The 21,614-nt window shown below is 40.7% G+C and overlaps 1 protein-coding gene across 1 annotated transcript in view; it reads left to right on the top strand.

Moving 5' to 3' along the window:
* Positions 1-4,297: 4,297 nt before the first annotated feature.
* The window catches only part of TTLL9 (tubulin tyrosine ligase like 9), a 79,100-nt gene continuing 61,783 nt past the window's right edge, over positions 4,298-21,614 (top strand). The window contains exons 1-2 of the mRNA XM_007934717.1: positions 4,298-4,386; positions 12,421-12,513. Of these exons, the coding sequence (XP_007932908.1) occupies positions 4,298-4,386; positions 12,421-12,513 (182 nt within the window). The remainder of the gene's footprint in view (positions 4,387-12,420; positions 12,514-21,614) is intronic.

Below are 21,614 nucleotides of genomic sequence, written 5' to 3' on the forward strand. Positions count from 1 at the left end.
TGTGATGTTTTTGTGTTTATATTTAATTGGTGATTGTATGTTGGAATGACTTGCCCACGATTTTTGTTTTCTTTCTGTTATCTCTGTAAGCAGGGTACTGTGCTGTGCTCCTCTATTCACTAGTTGGCAACACTTATACACTCACCACCTGTCTTCTTTCCCATTGTTACCCTCCCATATGTCCCTGCTGTCCTTGGCCTATTCTTAGGTCCCTGGAATCTGGATGAAAATACTGTCACTTTAAAATCCAAAATGGCCACCACTTGTAAACATTCAAAATGGCTTCGCCCTCGGTCACTTTAAATATCAAAATGGCCGCCACTTGCAAACAATCAAAATGGCTGCGCCCTCCAGACTGTCGAAAGTCCACAGCTCAGGTTGTCTCCCTCCTTGCCATTTCCCTTCCTAGTCATAGGCCACCACCACAGTCATCCCTGCAGCACTTGGCGACCCAGGATGATCTTTAGGTCAATTCTCAGGTCCCAACACCACTCGGAAATATTCAGGCTGTTGGTCCTGTCAGCGTAGCTGGCAGTCTGCAGCTCCAACCATCTCCATACTCACTGTTTTCATTCAGGTTTTCCACTAGTTCGTGCCTAATCCACTTCTGTATACTTCCTTTCAAAGCTCAGGGCTCCAGGATTATCTTCTGTATCTCTGTCATTTGGTTCCTCTTTTCTTTGTTGAAGCAGGTCTGTGTAGCTTGTCGGTCTATTCCTTCATCTTACTGGAACTCTCTGTCTCTTGAGTGGTGCATGTAACCCATTGACATTCAGTGTAATTATCAAGAAGTATGAATTTGTTGCTGTCATTTTATTATGTGTTTTTTCATAGTGTTGCTGATTTCTTTGTTCTATATAATTTTCTGCACTGAACTTGTTTTATTTATGAATCATGTTATCACTTTCTTCATTGCTATTGTTTTAATATTTGCTAAATATTTGTGCTTGTCCTCTTCTTTATTTTGATGTGAAAGTTTATCATTTTTTTGGAGGTTACCCTGTGATTTATAATTTTCTTCCCAAGTTTAGAACAGCCTATTCTATCTTGCAATTGTCTTGACTTCCTCACCATTTAGAAGTTCTGTAATTACACAATTTTTTCCTCTCTTTTTGGTTTGTAGTTGTCCTCATTTGCCAATTGATGTCTCTGGTTTCCTGTTTACAATCTTGTAAGCTTATTTACTTTGGATACTTCCATAACTGGGTTGGTATCTGGGTTATGTCATCATGTGTGTTAATGGTTGGTTATTGTTGGCTGTTGTTGGTTCTCTGTCTGAAGGTCTCCCTTTAGCATCTCTTGTAAGGTTGGTCTGGTTTTAACAAATTCCTTTAATTTCTGCTTATCTGGAAATGTCCTAATTTCACCATCATATTTGAGGGACAGTTTTGCTGGGTATATAATTCTTGGTTGGAAATTTTTTTTCTTTCAGAGTTTTATATATATCATCCCATTGCCTTCTCACCTGCATGGTTTCTGCTGAGAAGTCAGAACTTAGTCTTAACTGTTGCCTTTTGTAGGTAACTTTTCATTTTTCCCATGCTGCTTTCAGTATTCTTTCTTTGTCTTTGGTTTTGGTGAGTTTGATGATGATATGTCTTGGTGATTTTCTTTTGGAGTTCTATCCTGTTTGGGGTTTCTAGGGCTTCTTGAATGGATATATTCTTGTCTTCCATCATATCAGGGAAATTCTTTTCCAATAAATCTTCAACAATTTTCTCTGTGGTTTTATATGTCTCTTCCTATTCTGGAATTCTGATGACACGTAGGTTATTCCTTTTGATGGTATCCCATATGAACCTTAGGCTTTCTTCATTGTGTTTTGATCTTTTTTCTGATTGATCCCTTTCCAAAGAAGTATTGGAGTATTTGTCTTCAATCTCACTAATTCTGTCTTCCATTGATTCATTTCTACTCCTTTGCCCATTCAATGTGTTATCTATTTCTGACAATTTAAAATTAATCTTCTGGATTTCTATCTGTAGATTTTGTATCGTTTCTGAATTTTTTCCATTTCTTTTGTCATTTTGTTCTTGTATTGTACTCTGAAATAGTTCTAGGGTTTTCTCTTTGTTTTCTTCAATTTTGTCTGTGTTGTCCTTGATCTGTCTCTCAATCCATTGATGATACCTAAATATAATTCTTTTGAATTCCTTATCAGGGAGTTCCAAAGCTGTATCTTCCTCAGGGATGTGTTCTAGGTCTGTATCCTGGTACCTTGTTTCTCCTGCTTTATCTTTCTTCTTTGTGTGACCTGTGCTAGTCTGTTGTCACTGAGACATTGTGACATTTTTGTGTTTATATTTAGTTGGTGATTGTATGTTGGAGTGATATACACAAGATTTTTGTTTCTTTGGATGTTATCTGAATAAGAAGAGTACTGTGCTCCTCTATTTGCTAGTTGGCACCATTTATGCACTCACCACCTGTTTCCTTTCCAATCATTAGCCTCCTGTATGTCTATGCTATCCTTGGCCAGTGGAACCTATTCTTAGTTCCCTGGAATCTGAATGAGAAATATCCAAAATGACCACTGCTTGTAAACATTCAAAATGGCGGTGCCCTCCAGACAGCCGAAAGTCCACAGTTCAGTCTGTCTCCTTCTTTGCTGTTTCCCTTTTCAGTCATCAGCCACCAGTGCAGTCATCTGTTGGTACCATTGGTGAGCAGGGCTGGTTTTTAGATTAATTCTCAGATCCTGATGCCACTTGGAAATATTCAGCTATTTGTGCCATCAGCACAGCTGACAGTCCACAGCTCCATTTGTCTCCTTATTCACTATTTTCATTCAGGTTCTTCTGCTAGTTGGTGTTGAATCCACTTCTGTATCCTTCCTTTCAAAACTCAGGGCTCCGGGATTATCTTCTGTATCTGTGTCAATTGGTTTCTCTTTTCTTTGTTGAAGAGGGTCTGTGTAGCTTGTCTGCCTATTCCACCATCTTACCAGAAGTCTCCCCACATAATTTCTTTTCAATCTCAGAATATTTAAAGAGTCTTTGATATTCAGCTATTCAACACTTAAAGCTGTTCCACCATCTTACTGGAAGTCATCATTAACAACTTCTAATATGCAGATGACACAACCTTGCTTGCTGAAAGTGAAGAAGACTTGACGCACTTACTGATGAAGATCAAAGACCACAGTCTTCAGTATGGATTATATCTCAACATAAAATAAAAATCCTCACAACTGGACCAATAAGTGATAACATGATAAATGGAGAAAAGATTGACATTGTCAGGGATTTCACTTTACTTAGACCCTCAGTCAACATCCATGGAAGCAGCAGTCAAGAAATTGGATGTTGTATTGCACTGGGAAAACCTGCTGCAAAAGACCTCTTTGAAGTGTTAAGGAGCAAAAATGTCACTTTGAAGACTAAGGTGCACCTGACCCAAGCCATGGTATTTTCAATTGCCTCATATGCATGCACAAGTTGGACAATGAATAAGGAAGACTGAAGAAAAAGTTGATACCTCTGAATTGTAGTGTTGGTGAAGAATACTGAAAATACCATGGATTGCCAGAAGAATGAACAGATCTGTCCTGGAAGAAGTGCAGCTTGAATGCTCTTTAGAAGCAAGAATGACCAGACTTCATCTCATCTACTTTGGTCATGTTGTCAGAAGGAACTATTCCCTGGAGAAGAATATCATTCTTGGGAAAGTAGAGCGTCAGTGAAAAAGGGGAAGACCCTCAACAAAATGCATTGACACAGTGGCTGCAATGATGGGCACAAGTATAGCACGGTGTGAGGATGGTACAGGACCAGTCAGTGTTTTGTTCTGTCATACATAGTGCCGCCATGAGTCAGAGCTGACGCAAGGGCACCTAATCATAATGACAACAACATATTAACATACATAATTATTTGGGACTTTATGGTTTCTTTCCAATGACCTAAGGTGTTAGTCATTCAATTGTGTACTCCAATGTATACATTAAACTGTGTTAGAATCCTAACTCCTATGCCTGTGGAAATAATCTTGTTTGGAAAGAGAGTTGTTCTTTGTTATGTTAATTAGATCACATCCTAGTAGGATGGGTTCTAAATCTAGTCACTTCTGAATTATAGAAAGAGCCGATTAGGCACAGAAGCATGTCCAGATTCCATGTAAGGATTGCCAAGGAACAAAGGAGCACCCTACAAGGAAGGAATCAACATGACTGAGACTCTGATTTGGAGTTTTAGCCTCCAGAACCCTGAGAAAATAAATTTCTGTTGTTTAAGGACACCCACTTGTGGTATTTCTGGTATAGCAGCATTAGGTGCTAAGACACATAGAAAATGTGAATATGAATTTATTTAAGCAGGAACTTAATTTTCTTTTCTCATTGCAGAATCAAAATTACAAGGGCTATGGATTATCAAAGGGAAAAGAGCGGTGAGTGGTCCCCACCCCACTCCCTGCAATTCAATAAACAGAATCTCCATCCTTCCTTCTTTCCTCCTTTCTTTTTTCTTCCTTCCCTCTCTTCCTCTGGGAGGTCTGATGGCATAGTGCCTAAGGCACCTGACTGCTAACCAGAAGGCTGGCGGTTCAAACCCACCAGCCACTCCCTGGAAGGAAGGTTGGGCAATCTACTTCCGTAGTGACATCGCCTCAGAAACCCAAGGAGGGGTCACTATGAGTTGGATCTGACTCAGTGGCAGTGGGTTTGGTTTGGTTCTCTTCCTCTATCCCTCTCTACTGTCTTACTTCAATAATAATAAAGTATGTATTAATAATAAACATATTAATAGAAACATAAAAGTATAATCATAATTTTAAAAATTATTAAGTATTTACCATGTGCCATGCCCTAGGCTAATCACTTTACGTTTATTATCTCATTGAATCCTCACAAAAAACACTTTGAGGTAGGTACTATTATTGTGTTCATTTTACAGATGAGGAAGAAGTTCAAAGAGCAACTTGCGTAACCAGTTGTTAAGTGGCAGTGCTAGGGGGACTCCAGGACACGCACTGCATCTAACTACGGTCTCATGCCTCTTTCAACATGTGGTGACTTGCATGCCAGTTGTGCCCTGATGCTCTGCTTCACTCTGTATCAATAACCTAATGGGATGCTCTAAACAGAATCCACGTGCACAAAAGCAGGAGTGAGCAATGTAGACTTTATTGAAGATTTTGTGGAAAGTCAGAGGAGGTAGTTTACATTGCACACCATAGCAAATATTTTTGTATGTTATATTTTCATTCATTTCAATGTATTTTAAAAAATTTCCCTTGAGACTGCCTCTTTCACCCATGGATTATTTAGAAATGTGTTGTTTAGTTTCCAAGAGTGGAGATTTTCTTCTTCTTTCTGTTACTGATTTCTAGTTTGACCTTATTATGAGTCCCAGCACATTCTCCATCAATTCTTTCAAATTTGTTAAGGTTTGTTTTGTGGGCCAGGATATGGTCTATTTTGGTACATGTTCCATGGGTACTTGAAAAAAATATGCAGTAATCTACTGTTCTGGGTTGTTTTATAAATGTCAATTAGATCCTGTTGTTTCCAAGTGTTGTTGAATTATTGTATGTCTTTGCTAATTTTCTGTCCCATTCTATCAGTTATTGAGAAAGGGGCATTACAATCTTCAACTATAATTTTGTATTTGCCTAATTCTCCTTTCAGTTCTATCAGTTTTTGCTTTACATATTTTGCAGCTCTTGTTTTTTGGTACATATACACTTAATATAGGAGCTCTGGTAGCATAGTGCCTAAGGCACTTGACTGCTAACCAGAAGGCTCAAACCCATCAGCCACTCCTGGGAAGGAAGGTTGGGCAATCTACTTCCATAGTGATACTGCCTTGGAAACCCAAGGAGGGGTCGCTATGAGTCGGGTCCGACTTGACGGCACATAACAACATACACTTAATATTGGTAGGTCTTCATGGGACTGACTTTTTTATCATTATGTTCTGTCCTTCTCTGTTTCTGGTAATTTTCTTTGCTCTGAGGTCTGCTTTAATGTGACACTGACACAGGCCCTCCTGCTTTCTTTGATTAATGTTTACATGATATGTATTTTTCCATCCTTTTACTTTTAACCTGTACCGTTATATTTGAAGTGAATCTCCTGTGGACACCATGTTTGCTTGTTACTCTTTAATCCGCTCTATAAATCTCTGACTTTTAGTTGCTGTATTTAGACCACTACATTTAGTGTAATTATGTTTACATTGATACTTAGTGTAATTGTTTCTATGTTAGGCGTTATATCTGTCACTTTATTTTTTGCTTTATGTTTGTTCTATTTTATTTGTTTGTTTGTTACTCCGTTTTCTTTTTCCTGCCTTCTTGTGAGTTACCTGAACATTTTTTTAGAATTCCATTTTGATTTATCTGTAGTGTTTTTGAGGGTATCTGTTTATATAGTTTTTGTAGTGGTTGCTGTGGGTATTATACTGTATATGATAACTTATCACGGTCTACTAATGTTGACATTTTACCAGTTCAAGTGAAGAGCAGAAACTTCACTTCCTGTTAATTCCTTTACCTCCCCTGTTCATAATTGTTTTAAATATTCCCTCCACATAGATTTAGAACCATATTAGATAGTGTTAAATTTTTTGCTTCAATTGTCAAAAGCATCATTTAAATAACTCAAGAGAAGGAAAGTTTATTTACCCACATTTTCACTCATTCCATTGTTATTTATTTCTTCTCGATGTTCTAAGATTCCTTCTTTTTCGTCATTTCCTTTCTATTTAGAGAACTTCCTGTAGCCATTGTTTTAGTCTAAGTCTGCTGGTGACACATTATCTTAGTTTCTTTTGTCTAAGAATGTCTTTATTCCTGAAGGATATTTTCACAGGACATAAAAATCAGTGTTTGACAGTTCTTTTCTTTTAGCTCTTAAACAATGTTGTGTCATTTCCTACTTGCTTCTGGGTTTCTGATGAGAAATTCACTTTCATTCTAATTGTTTGTCTACTCTAAGTTAGATGTCATTTTTTCTCTGGCTGCTTTCAAGATTTTCTTTGTCTTTAGTTTTTGGAGTTTGTTTGTGATATGTGCATGGATTTGTTTGGGTTTATCTGTGTAAGATTCTCTCAGCTTCTTGAATATGTAGATCTATGTCTCTTGCCAAATGCAAAGTTTTCAGCCATTATTCAATTTTTCAGTGCCTTTCCCTTCTAGATCTGTATTCACATGAATGTTAGATCTTGTTATAGGCCCACAGGTCCTAAAGCTATGTTCACTTCCCCCGCCCCTCCCCCTTTTTAAAAAATTATTTTAAATAATACCTTATTGTGTTTCAGATAAAATTTTACACAGCAAATAAGGTTATCTTTTAACAATTTTTATACAAATTGGTCTGTGCCTTTGGTTACAGTTTTCACAATGTGACAGCATTCTCATTATTTTTATTCTGTTTGTTCTGTTTCCATTGATCTGGCTTCCTTTTCCTTCCTTGCCTTCTCATCTTTGTTTCTGGGTAAATGTTGACCATATAAGGAGCTCTGGTGATGTAGTGGGTAAGGCCTTTGGCTTCTAACCAGAAGGTCAGTAGTTCAAACCCACCATCTACTCCATGGAAGGAAGATGAGGCAATCTACTTCCATAAATATTTATAGCCTTGGAAACCCAATGAGGGGCTCTATAAGTCAGAATCGACTCAATGGCAGTGGGTTTGGATTGACTGTTTGGCCTCATAATTGTTTAAGGGAGAACATTACTCATGGGTGACACTGTTTATTTTATAAGCCAGTTTATTTTTTAGCTGAAAGGTAACCTGCAGGAGTGGCTTCAGTTCCAACTTCAAAGAGTATCTTAGGGTAATAGTCTTGGGAGTTGCTCTAGTCTTTATTGTTCCAGTAGGTCTAGCCTTTTCATGGAATTTGAGTTTTGTCATACATTTTTCTCTTATTCTATCCAAAGCCTTCTATTGTCTCCCTGGTCAGAACAATCAGCTGTAGTAGCTGGCCACCATCTAGATCTTCTGGGTTCAGGCTGGAAGAGGCTGTGGTTGGTGTGGGTAATAGTCCTGTTGCCTAGCTTCTTCTTTGAGTGTTTGGTTTCCTTCCTTTTCTTTTTTTCTAGATGGGTAGAGACCAATAGTTGTATCTTGATGGCCACTTACAAGCTTTTCAAACTCCAGATGGGTGCTACTCATCCAACTAGGATGTAGAACATTTTCTTTATGAACTATGTTATGCCAATTGACTAAGTTGTCCCCTAAGAATATGATCTTAAGCCTTTTAACCCAGTAAACCAATCATGTGAGTTGTTTGGTTATGTCTAGGAAGCTTCTGTAACTGTGCCTCTATGTGATTTATTATATATATGGATATATATGCAGCACACACAAACATGTAAATACATATGCCTACAGATACATCTATACATGAATGTGCGTTTACTCATTATGCCTTCCTATACACATAAGTCCCTACATAATCTACCTATGTAACCACACACACACACGCATATTTTATTGTTATTGCTGTCATTTTTGTTTTTCCAGCATATGTTTTCTCTGTTGTTCAGACTGGGTAATTTCTACTATTCTAACTTTAAGTTTACGGATTCTTTCCTCTGTCTCCTTCACTCTACTATTGATCCAATTCATTGATTTTTATTTTTAATTGAGATTATATGTTTTTTAGTTCTAACATTTTCATTTAATTTTTTTATGTCTTTTTTAAAATTTTTTCTGAGACTTTTTATTTCATGAGGTTTTTTATTTTTTCATTTGTTTCAGATGTGCGCTTAATTACATTTTTATGATGACCTTTTTAAAATACTTGTCAGATTATTGTGACGCACCTATCATTTTGGTATTAGCATCTACTGATTGACTTTGTAAATTTACATTGAGATTTCCCTGGTTCTTGGGCTGATGAATGTTTTTTTATTCACATCTAGACATTTGGAGTACTTAATTGTGCTCAAGTGGAACCTGTACATGAACCAAGAGGCAGTCATTTGGACAGAACAAGGGGATACCATATGGTTTAAAATCAGGAAAGTTGTATATCAGGGTTGTGTCCTTTCACCATACTTGTTCAATCTGCATGCTGAGCAAATAATCTGAGAAGTTGGACTATATGAAGAATAATGTGGCATCAGAATTGGAGGAAGACTTGTTAACAATCTGTGATATGCAGATGATACAACCTTGCTTGCTGATCATGAAGAAGATTGAAGCACTTACTTCTGTATAGATTATATCTCAACATAAAGAAAACAAAAATTCTCACAGTTGGACTGTGGTAGTTAAGTGTGTGTGTCGACTTGGCTGGGCCTGGTTGAGTGTCTGGGCAGCTGAATGTAGTTATTCCCCATGGTGAGATAGGTAATTAACTCCATGGTGGAATCTACTGGAGCAGCTGAGTAGCGGCTTTGGGTATGTGGTCTGCTTCCTGTATATGAGAAACAGCTTTGGGAATGGTCTCTAGCCTTTTGGCATGCATGAACCCTGCATATAGCCAAGTCATTGTTCAACAGCCTGCCATGCCCTGCTGATCTTGGGACTTCATCTGGACTTGAATTAGTGGCCTGCCATGTTGTTTGGTAACATTGGCACTGTGCCTTTTTACTTGTCAATCTTGGGCTTGTCAGTTTCAGCAGCCAGCAGCTGTCTGAGTGAAGAAAAGTCTGCAGCTTCAGTGGGCCGGGAGCAGGAGGCAGAGCTGAACCCCTAGAGCCTGACACTTTGAACTTGGACTTAAAGCCTCTAAAACTGTTAGAGAATAAACTCCTGTTTGTTAAAGCCATCCATCCCATTTGTGGTATATTCTCATCAGAGCGGCACTAGATAACTAGACCATGGACCAAAAAGCAACACATCATGATAAGCAGAAAAAAGACTGAGGTTGTCAAGGATTTCATTTTCTTTGGATCCACAATCAACAACCACGGAAGCAGCAGTCAAGAAATCAAATGATGTATTGCATTGGGCAAATCTACTACAAAAGATCTCTTTAAAGTGGTAAAAAATAAATATGTCACTTTGAAGACAAGGGGCACCTGACCCAAATCATTGTCTTTTTAATAGCCTCATATGCATGAGAAATCTGGACAATGAATAAGGAAGACCAAAGAAGAATTGATGCATTTGAATGATGGTGTTTGCAGAGAATGTTATATATCCCATGGACTGCTAAAAGAACAAACAAATCTGTCTTGGAAGAAGTACAGCTGGAATGCTCCTTAGAAGCAAGGATGGGGAGAGTTCATTTTACATACTTTGGACATGTTATCAGGAGGGACCAGTCCCTGGAGAAGGATATCATGCGTGGTAAAGCAAAAGGTCAGTGAGACGACTGGTACACCATGCGATCCTCAGCCTATACGACTATGAGACCAGAAGAACTAGATGGTGCCCGGCTACCACTGTCAACCACTCAGAGGGAGATCTCTGTAGGAGATCCTGGATAGAGAGGGAGAACAATGTGGAACAAAACTCAAAATCATTTGGGAAAAAAAAACGGGGTACCAGGTTGTTGGTCTGATAAAGCCTGGTGCAACCACTGAGACTATGGTCCCTAACTGCCCTTCAGGTCTGGAATTGAACCCACACCTGTGGCTTCCTGCCAAACAAAAGACAGGCATAAGAGTTGAACATGTGCCTGAGGTAGATACACTTCTTGGAGACAAAAACCATGGGAGAAAGAAGGGCTACTTATGCACAGGGAGACAGCTCAGGGGGCAAGAGTGCATGGAGGGATGGACACAGTGAAGAGACAACTATCAGGAGGAAGTGGGAGTGGAGCTGTTGCATTGGGGTAAATTGTAGTCAATGTCATGAGACAATGTGTATCTGAATTGCTGTATGGAAAATGAATTTGCTCCATAAACTTTCACCCAAATCACATTTTTTTTTTTTAAAAAAAAAGGTGGCAAGAAAGAGAAAGACCCTCAGTGAGGTGGATGACAGTGGCCCTGCAATGGGCTCAAACAGCAGCGATTGTGAGGATAGCCCAGGGCCATCGTCTGTTGTGCATGGACAAGGGTGCTGTGAGTCGGAACTGACTCAAAGGTACCTAACAACAACAACAGCAGCATGTTAGGAGGTGCTGGGTCTTACTGAAACAATCTGTTTCAGCTCACTAACTCTGCAGAGGGAGCTCTGGTAGCATAGTGCCTAAGGCACTTGACTGCTAACCAGAAGGCTGGCGGTTCAAACTCACCAGCCACTCCTTGGAAGGAAGGTTGGGCAATCCTACTTCCGTAGTGATACTGCCTCGGAAACCCAAGGAGGGGTCGCTATGAGTCGGGACCGACTCGACGGCAAATAACAACAACAACAACAACAACTCTGCAGAAGGAGGGTAGCATAGAAGTCTAGGTCCCTCACTTGGCCTCTGTTGACACCTGAAGGGAGAGGGCCTTCTTACTGCTAGGTAGGAATTCTGGCACCTCGTTAGACCTCCACTGGTGCCACCCCCGCTGGAAGGGTAGGGGCTCCTTGTTGTTGCTCCCCACACGGCCTGCACTGATACCACACGGAAGTGCAGCCTTGGCACTGCTGGTTGGTGATAAAATCCTAACTCCACACTAGGCCTCTTCTGATATCACTTCAGCAGGGAAGGGGCATGGCATCTCACTAATGCTGAGTGAGAGTGAAAGTCCAGGCTCCCCAAGTGGTCTCCACTGACGTAGTGGAGGCTCATTACTGCCTAGTCTTCCCTGACGAGACCCCAGCAGGGGTGTTAGAGTGCATCCTTACAACCTCAGGGCAAGTCTAGCTTCCCTACTTGGCCTTTGCTGTCCTAAGCAGGCCTCAGGTTTTTTTTTTTTTTTTCCCCGTGTGTTTGGCTGGAGTAGAGTAGTTATTGTCTAAAAGTCACCTGTCTTGCTAGGTTGAATCTTTTTTGTCCTTTTCAGAGAGAGCAGGCTTTTGTTGCGGCTCTTTTTGTCTGCACCCATGGGGGTTTCCAGTTTCTTCAGCTGCATAGGTGGGGGATATGTGGCAAAAACAAAACCCAGGGAATTCACCACTATGTTGTTCCTTGACTCTTGAAGTCCCTAGCCAGTCTGCCTTCTTCTCTCCACCTTTAAGTGTCTTCTTATGTTTATCTTATATATAATGTTCAGTGGTTTTAGTTATATTTAGCTGGAGGAATAGGGAAAAATACATCTACTCCATCTTCCCAGGTGGATGCTGGGAGAAGGATTTGCAAGTACTTATCATTTAATATAAGGTGCATGGAAAGTAACCAGACCATATCTGGCATATAATAGGCATTGAATAAGTGATTGCTAGTATTTTTCAATGATTCAAAGATTCTGTAATTCTTAATTTGGTTACTTTAAGTGTTGCTATGCTCTGATGCTAAATTCTGGGATTCAGTAATTCTAAGCTTTGGCATTTCTAGGTGTGGAACTTGGCCTTTTTCCTTTCCCCTATTTTCCTACCCCTGGGCCTTCCTGGGAAAGGATTGATCCTGAGCAGTGTTCTGTTGGCCTGTCTTTCAGAGAGCAGAGAGCATCCATCCGGTTCAAGACCACCCTTCTGACCACTCTCACAGACGTCCTTCGCCACAGGCCAGGATGGGTGGAAGTGAAGGAGTAAGACATGCACCCCCAATCTCATTCCTCCTTCCCTTCGTCTTACAGATTCATATTTCTCATAGTTTTTCTCCCAGTTCCCCTATGTGATCACTAGGGCTTGTACTAAAATGCATTTGACAGGAGTCAACACTTATTCAACACTCACAATGTTTCTGGTGCATTACAGACGCCATTTTATTTCAGTCTTACAATTATCCAGCAATATATGACTATGTTCAGAAATGTTAAGCCACTTGCCTAAAATCACACAGTATGTAAGCATTAGAGTAGGATTCAAACCCAATTCAGTTTGACTGTTCCACAGCCAGCGTCCTATGGCTCTCAGTAGAAATAAGTAATGCTTATTCAGGACTCACTTATTTGAGTCTTTCAGTGAGGGCCGGGTCAAAGACTTCTCTACCCTGGCTACTTACTAGTTCCATGACTTTGAACAAATTACTTGACTTTGAAGCTTACATTATTTCTTCTGTTATGGTCTGAGAATACTGAGATGAACAAGCATATAGTGCCTGGCATGTAATAAGTGCTATAATACTAGTTAGGGTTAAGGTTCAGATTCAAGTAACTAAGACCCAAAGTAAAAGAGACTTCAACAGGTTAGAGGTGTCAACGTAAATTTTTTTACATTGAAGTTGAGATGTAGGAAATTCAGAGATGACATGGGTGCTCCACAGAGATATGGGACCCATTTGCTTCCATCTTTCCACTCAGCTATCCCATGGGTGACAAGGCATCTATATTCCAAGCAACAAAATGTAGGATGGAGGCAAGAAAAGGCATGTCCGCTATCCAGTTCTTCTGGTCTTGTGTGGCAAAGGAGGCACTTATTCAATGGAGGCAATTAATCGCACATTCCATTTCCTCCTCCTATTCCTGTCTCTCCTTCCTCTGTGCTCCAAGTGAATAGAGACCAATTGGGTGCCTTGGATGGGCACTTGCAAGCTTTAAAGCCCCTAGGTACTATGCAACACACTAGGAGGCAGACAGAAGCTCTGAACATGTTATTAGGCCAGTTAACTGGGATATCTAATGAAACCATGACCCTAAACCCCCATAGCAAGGAATCAGATTTCCTGAAGTGTTTGGTTGTACATAAGCAGCCTCAGTAGCTACTGTTTTGTCATTGTTGCAAATATACCTATCACGTTGGCCAATTCAGCTTTCACATGTGTACAACTTATTGACAGCATTTATAATAATTGTCTATGCAACCCTACCCTTAATCAAAGTGATTTTTCCATTACCCTAAACCAAAACTCAGTATTCCATGAACAATAACCTCTCTTTCCCCCCACCTACTACCCCTGGTAACCACTAATAAATTTTGGTGTCTATAAAAAGATAAAAAAAGGCATGCCCTTCCCTTGAAGGACAGAACTCAGAAGTCCCTCACATTTCATTGGCCAGAACTTAGCCATGTGATCACACCTAGCTGCAAGGGAATCTGGAAAATGTTATTCTGGAAATGTAGACAACTGCAGAAAAAGGGGAAAATGGATATGAGCAATGAGGGGCAGCCAGCTTCTCTGCCATGGTGCTCAATAAAAATTTGTTGCATAACAATAGCTAAGCATTAGCTAAACACATTATGAAGCCACTTAACGGGGATGTCCCATGAAACTATGTCCCTACACCTCCGTAGCAAGGAGTCAAATTTCATGAGATGTTTGGTTGTACATATGCAGCCTCAGTGGCTATTTTTTTGGCCATTGTAAATATATCTATCACATATTTGCCAACCTACTCTACTTTATATACTCTGTCTACTCACTCTGCATGCACAATCTCTTTTAATCACCCTGACAAACCTGACTAGGTGCTATTGTTTTCCCATTTTACTGATTAAAACATTGAGCTGTGGGCTAGGATTTGAATCAAGTCTGTCTGCAGAGGACAGGTTCATCTCCACCCTATTGTAGCTACTTCTCAGTGGATGAACAGCCAAATGAACAAGTGGATGAACATTTTCATCACCCCAGAATGAAAGCCCAGACCATAAGTAGTCACTCCCCATTCCTTCCCTCTCTCTTCTCACCCCTGGAAACCACTAATCTATTTTTCATCTGACTTAGTTATCTAATGCTGGTAAGTCAAATACCACAATTAGATGGCTTTAACAAACAGAAATTTATTCTCCCAGGTTAGGAGGCCAGAAGTCCAAATTCAGGGTACCAGCTCTAGGGAAGGCTCTCTCTCTGTCAGCTCTGGGGGAAAGTCTTTGCTTCCTTTTAACGTCTGTGGACCCGGCATACCTTGAAGATTTCCTTGTGTCTTGGCATTGATATTCCTCTGGGTCTAGGAAGTTCTCAGCACAGGGGCCTTGAGTCTAAAAGACACACTCTGCTCCCCACTTAATCTTTCCTGGTGGTAGTCACGTCCCTCCTTCTCTTCTCCTTTGTCTCTCCTTTATCTCTTATAAAATAAGAGGTGATACAGGGTACTCTCCAGGGAAACTTCCCTTAGACCAGACCAGGGTTGTGACCTGAGTAAGGGTGTTGCATCCCACTGAAATCCTCTTACAACTGATTGGCTGATCATATCAGATCACATCATAGGAGAGGATGACATCATTACAAAACTGCCAAACCACAAAGAATCATGAGCCAGCCAAGCTGACACATGTTTTTGGGAACATAATTCAATTCATGGCAATATCTCTATAGATTTGTCTATTCTGGATGTTTCATATAAATGGAATTAATATCTGGCCTTTGTAGTTTCTTTCACTTATAATAATGTTTTCAAAATTCATCCACATTGTAATATAATATTGGTATTTCATTCCTTTGTATGTTGTTGTTGTTGTTATGTGCCGTCGAGTTGGCCCCAACTCATAGCGACCCCTCCTTGGGTTTCCGAGGCAGTATCACTACGGAAGTAGGATTGCCCAACCTTCCTTCCGAGGAGTGGCTGGTGGGTTTGGACCGCCAGCCTTCTGGTTAGCAGTCAGGTGCTTTAGCCATTATGCTACCAGAGCTCCTTTGTATAGCTGAATAATATTTCCTTGTACGAACATACCACATTTTATTTATCTATTCATCAGTTGATGGACATTTAGATTATTTTCAATTTTTGACTGATATGAACAATGCTGCTATGAGCAGTCATGTACAAGTTTTATGGTTTTTTTTTTTACTTGATTTATCTTGAGTATATACTTAGGAATGGAATTGTTAAGTCATATGGTTAGTATATATTTAGCTTTTTGAGGTATTTCCAGACTGTTTTCCAAAGTGGCTGCAACATTTTACATTCTCCCTAGCAATGTATGTAGGAGAGTTCCAACCCCTTGTCTCCAACATTTGTTATTATCTGTCTTTTTCATTTGGCTGTTCTAGTAGTTTTTTGATTTGCGTTTCCCTAATGGTTAATAAAAGGAGCTCTGATGGTGTAGTGGATAAGGCATTTGGCTGCTAAGAAGAAGGCGGGTGGTTCAAACCCACCAGCTGCTCTGTGAGAGGAAGATGGGGCAATCTACTTCCATAAAGATTTACAGCCTTGGAAACCCAGTGGGGGTTACTATGAGTCTGAATCAACTCAATGGCAGTGTTTTGTTTTGTTTTTTTAATGGTTAATAAAGGAGCTCTGGTATTGTGTAGCGATTAAGGCATTTGGCTGCTAACCAAAATGTCAGAGGTTTGAACCCACAAGCTGATCCATGGAAGAAAGATGAGGCAATCTACTTCTGTAAAGATTTATAGCCTTGGAAACCCAATGGGGGTTACTATGAGCCAGAATCAACTCAATGGCAGTGAGTTTTTTTTTTTTTTGGTATTAATGGTGAATAATGTTGAGCATCTTTTCATGTGCTTGTTGGCCATTTGTATATCTTTTTCTGGAAAATGTCTATTCAGATCCTTTGCCCATTTTAAAATTGGATTGTCTTTGTATTATTGAGTTCAAGAGTTGTTTATACCTTTATCAGCTATGAAAACTCACTGCTGTGGAGTCAGATCCAACTCATAGCAACCCCTCCTTGGGTTTCCAAGGTGGTATCACTACAGAAGTAGATTGCCCAGTCTTCCTTGCAAGGAGTGCTGGTGGATTTGAACCACCAGGCTTCTGGTTAGTAGTCAAATGCCTTAGTCACTATGCCACCAGAACTCCTATCAGCTATATGACTTTCAAATATTTTCTCCCATTCAGTGGGTTGTCATTTCACTTTCTTAATAGTGTCTTTTGAAACACAAAATGTTGTATTTGGATGAAGTCCAATTTATGTGCTTTTTTCTTTTGTTGCTTGTACTTTTGGTGTCTTATATAAGAAACCATTGTCATCCAAGTTCAAGAAGATTTTCTCCTAAACTTTCTTCTATGAATTTAGTTTCAGTTTTTACATTAGGTCTTTGATCCATTTTGAGTTAAAATTTTTATATGGTGTGAGACATGAGTCTCACTTTAACATTACAAGTATACTTATTTTTAACTTTTTATTTTGAAATTATTTTAGACTCAACAAAAAAGTTGCAAAAATAGTACACAACTTCCTCTGTTGGCAGTTTATGTAATAATTCTAGTACATTTGTTAAAGCCAGGAAATTAGCAATGGTACATTGCTATTAACTAAACTACAGACCTTACTGAGTCTCACCGGTTTTTTCCACTAATGCCTTGTAAAAAGGGCATGGAGGTCCTCCTCTAACTTTACAAGGTGGGAGAAGGTTCACCATCAGCATCAACAGCTCAAAGCTGATACCTATGAAGCAGAGGTCAGACGTGCTGCTACCCTTCAACCCTTTTTTACCAATTTTGGCCCCAACCATCCCCTCCCAACAGCATTTTCTATCTCTCTATTGTTGTTGTTGTCATGTGTCGTCGAGTTGGACCCGACTCATAGCGACCCCTCCTTGGGTTTCCGAGGCAGTATCACTAAGGAAGTAGATTGCCCGACCTTCCTTCCGAGGAGTGGCTGGTGGGTTTGAACTGCCAGCCTTCTGGTTAGCAGTCAAGTGCCTTAGGCACTACGCTACCAGAGCTCTTCAAATTCTTGACAGCTCCTTGATCTTTATTTATCTTTCATGTTCTTGACCCTTTTGAAGAGGTACCAGTCAGGTGTTTTGTAGACTGTTCTTCAATTTGAGTATGTTTCATGTTTAGTCAACATGAGGTTATACATTTCAGCAAGAATACCACAGAAGTGATGCTATGCCATTCCTAGGGCATCATTATCAGGGGGTTTCTGATGCTGGTATATCTTATAACTGGTGATGTTGACCTTGATCCATTGGTTAAGATGGTGTCTGCCTGATTTCTTGACTGTAAAGTTACTATTTTTCTGCTTTGTAATTAATAAATATCTTGTGGGCAAATACTTTGAGACTATGCAAATACCTGTGTCCAACAAACTCCCACACAGTGGTTTTAGCATTTATTAAAGATTCTTGCCTAAATCTCTTATTTGTAAGATAATTGAAAAATGGTGATTCTTTAACTGGCTCATTCCTTCTCTATTTATTAGGTGGCAATCTTCTGTAAAGAAGTGTCTTTTCCCACCCCTCCCTCCCTCTCTCTCTCCCCCTCCTTTCCTCCCTTCCTTCTTTCCTTCCTTTCGTATTAGTTTGGTTCATTGACGTCTCCCACCTTGACCAGAAGGTTTCTCTGTTTCCTGACAGATGAACTGAGTCCCAGAGAGGAAGGCAGGGTCACACAGCAGTCAGTGCCTGAGGCAGGACCAGAACCGGGCTCCTAACTCCTGGTCTAGTACCCCTTGCATTGCATGACAACACTGGGTGCAGGCACCAGGGGAAGATAAGAAGAGGGACAAGGTGTGTGGACAAGGCCCCTTGCAGGAAGCCAGCCCGGATTCAGTGTCTCTTGTCACACCCACGGGTTTGCTCACTGCACAGCCATTTCTCCAGCAGGTTTCCATCAAGAATCAAGGCTGAGACTAGCAACCATCTGCAGCCGTAGCCTGAGGGGGAGGTTTGGAGAAGGACCAGGTTTTGATGAATGTATCAGGGCAAGACTGTGAAGCCAGTCACTCTGTTAACACTTCCGTCAGTATTGCCACATCTGCACTACATGTGCTGTGTAGTCACTATTTTCGGTGAGACTGATTCATTCCTTTTTGCTCAAATTAATGCAATTAAAATGAAATGTTTATAGTTCTATGATAATATCTGTAGAATTCTGAGGTTTGTCTTAATGTTTATGTTTTTCTCCAATCCACATAAAATAAGTACACAACTGTTAAACTTTTTAAGATGTCTGTGTCCCATTTGGCTTAGTACCTAAGGCATTTGACTGCTAACCAGAAGGTTGGTGGTTCAAACCCACCAGCCACTCCTTGGAAGGAAGACTGGGGGCAATCTACTTCCATAGAGATATTGTCTCAGAAACCCATGGAGGGGTTACTATGAGTGGGGATCAACTCGATGGCAGTGAGTTCAGTGAGTGTCCCATTTTAGAGGCATTACAGGATTTGCGAGAGGCTCAGTACCTTCAGGCTGAGAGATGTCACCATCCTCTCCTTAGGCTGACAGCCTCCTGGGCTGTCCGCTTGTGGTGACAAGTCTCTCAGGTGAATGCCTAGCTATTACAGGGGAAGAACTCTTTTTCCTTCCCTGCCCCTGTTCTCTGGGCCCACAGTAAGGCCAGTCCTGTCTCCCTGCCCCTCTGCACATGGTGTGACATTCAAGAGAAACACCAGTCCAGTAACTGCAAGGAATTGAGAAGTAATTAAATCATTCAAAACCAAACTCACTGCCGTCATGTTTGAACCTCCAGCCTCTGGTTAGCAGTCAAATGCTTTAGTTCCTTAAAAATTTCAAAGAGCTCCATTCACAACACTCAGACTCACTTCCCAGCCATTGTTCCAGTTACTAGTTGCTGTTGAATCGATTGTGATCCATAGCGACCCCATGTATGTCAGAGTGAAACTGTGCTCCATTGGGCTTTCAGTGGCTAATTTGTCAGAAGTAAACTGGCAGGCCTTTCTTCCAAGGTGCCCCTGATAGACTCAAATTGCCAACATTTTGGTTAGCAGCCAAGTGGTAACTGTCCAGCTACTACTACCATCTAATCTCAAAACTTAGCTACTTAAAACGGCCATGTTATTGTGCTTACAGCCCCTGTGGGCCCACACTTCTGACAGGTGCATGGTGGATGGCTGCCTCTGCTTTGCCGTGTCTGGGCCTCAGCTGGGAAGAGCCGGTGGCCGAGGTCAGTCAACAGTGGCAATCACCTGAGGGCATCTTCAGATGCACATGTCTGGTGGTTGACGCTGGCTGGCTGCTGGGACCTCGGGAGGCTATCACTCAAAGGGCCTTCTCATGGCTTCCCCATGTGTCCGGTCCCCTAGCCAGTAGCCTCTGGGATGGTAGGGATATGCTGGAATCTTTTGGAAACACAGTCTACCCCAGCGTTCCCTCCTTGCTCCACTGCACTGAAATCTGACTCATCCATCACCCCAAGGCAGCCACTCCCTAATTTCTTTCTGCATCTGCCTCAAACCTCTCCAAGATGTTTCTCAAAATCAGCCCACTTGTCTGTAATAGCAAAAAGGGAAACAATTCAAACACCCTTATTAGGAAAATGGATAAATATATTGTGTTCACACAATGGAATGAATTAAATCAATTAGATCAATATGTATCAAACATACATCTCAAAAACAAAAGGTTAGTATAAAAAGCTAATTATGAAAGAAAACAGGAATGTTTTCAACCGCAAAGCTTAGACTCTGGAACCAGATGGTCTGAGTTCAAGTCTTCTACTTACTAACTCTAGGAACCCGGGCAAGTTCCTTAACCTCTTTATGCTTGAGTTCCCTCATCTGTAAGATGGGCATGATAATAATAGAACCTACCACTTGGTGTTACTATTTGTAAAATAGTGAGAATAGTACTGGCAGGTGGTAAGGGATGTAATCAGTGATTAGAAAGTTTAAAAGCATGCCAAACAATGGTCCCCACCCTGAATGAATACTACACATATACATAAAAAAAAAAAAAAAACCTCATTGCCATCCAGGTGGATCCAACTCATAGCGACCCCTTCTTGGGTTTCTGCGGCGATATCACTACGGAAAAAAGGCCAGGGGACCGGGACAGTGAAGAGTCAGCAGTAGGATCCAGGTGAGGGGAGGCGACCCAGGTCATGCCCCACAAGCGGCAGGGTGGGAAAGTGGGGGAAAGGAGAGGCAAAAGGCCAGGGGTCTGGGACAGAGTGAGGAGGCAGCAGCAGGGATCCAGGTAAGGGAGGTTGGAGAGGTTTCCAACAGCTAAGGAAGACAAACTTGTCTGTCGGTTTGTCCTACTGTGGTGACGTGTTGCTTTGAGTCTTGAGGCTGTACGACTGGTGTTTCAAACCCAGTGGGGTGCACATGGTGCACAGGTTTCAGCGTGGCTTGCAGACTGAGACAGACTAGGAAGAAGGAAGAGGCCATCCACTTCTCAAAGAATTGGCCAGGGAAAACCTTATGAATAGCTGAGAAACACTGTCTGATACATTACTGCGCAACTTTATGAATAGCCCAGAAACATTGTCCAATACAGTGCAGAAGTATGAGCCACTTATGTTAGAAGGCTCTCAAAATACGACATCATCAGAGTAAAACCAGCCTTACTGATATGGATAAGGTAGAGCTTTCGAGACCTCCATTTGCTGATGTGGCACGACTCAAATTGAGAACCAGTTGCAAACATCCACTAATAATTGGAACATGGAATGTACAAAGTATGAATCTAGGCAAATTAGAAGTTGTCAAAAATGAAATGGAATGCATAAAGATTGATATCCTAGGCATCAGTGAGCTGAAATGGACTGGTTTTGGCCATTTTGAATCAGACAACCATATGATCTACCATGCTGCAGATTACAAATTGAAAAGGAATGGTGTGGCATTCACCATCACAAGGGATGTTTCAAGATCTGTCCTGAAGTACAATGCTCTCAATGATAGGATAATATCCATATGCCTACAAGGAAGACCAGTTACTATGACTGTTATTCAAATTTACACACCAACCACCAAAGCCAATGATGAGGAAATTGAAGGTTTTTATCAACTTCTGCAGTCTGAAATTGACCAAACATGCAATCAGGATGTGTTAATTATCACTAGTGACTGGAATGCAAAAGTTGGAAACAAAGAAGAA

Source organism: Orycteropus afer, unplaced genomic scaffold (genome assembly GCF_000298275.1).
Source record: "Orycteropus afer afer isolate SDZICR_OR568_19922 unplaced genomic scaffold, OryAfe1.0 scaffold00020, whole genome shotgun sequence".
Lineage (NCBI taxonomy): Eukaryota > Metazoa > Chordata > Mammalia > Tubulidentata > Orycteropodidae > Orycteropus > Orycteropus afer.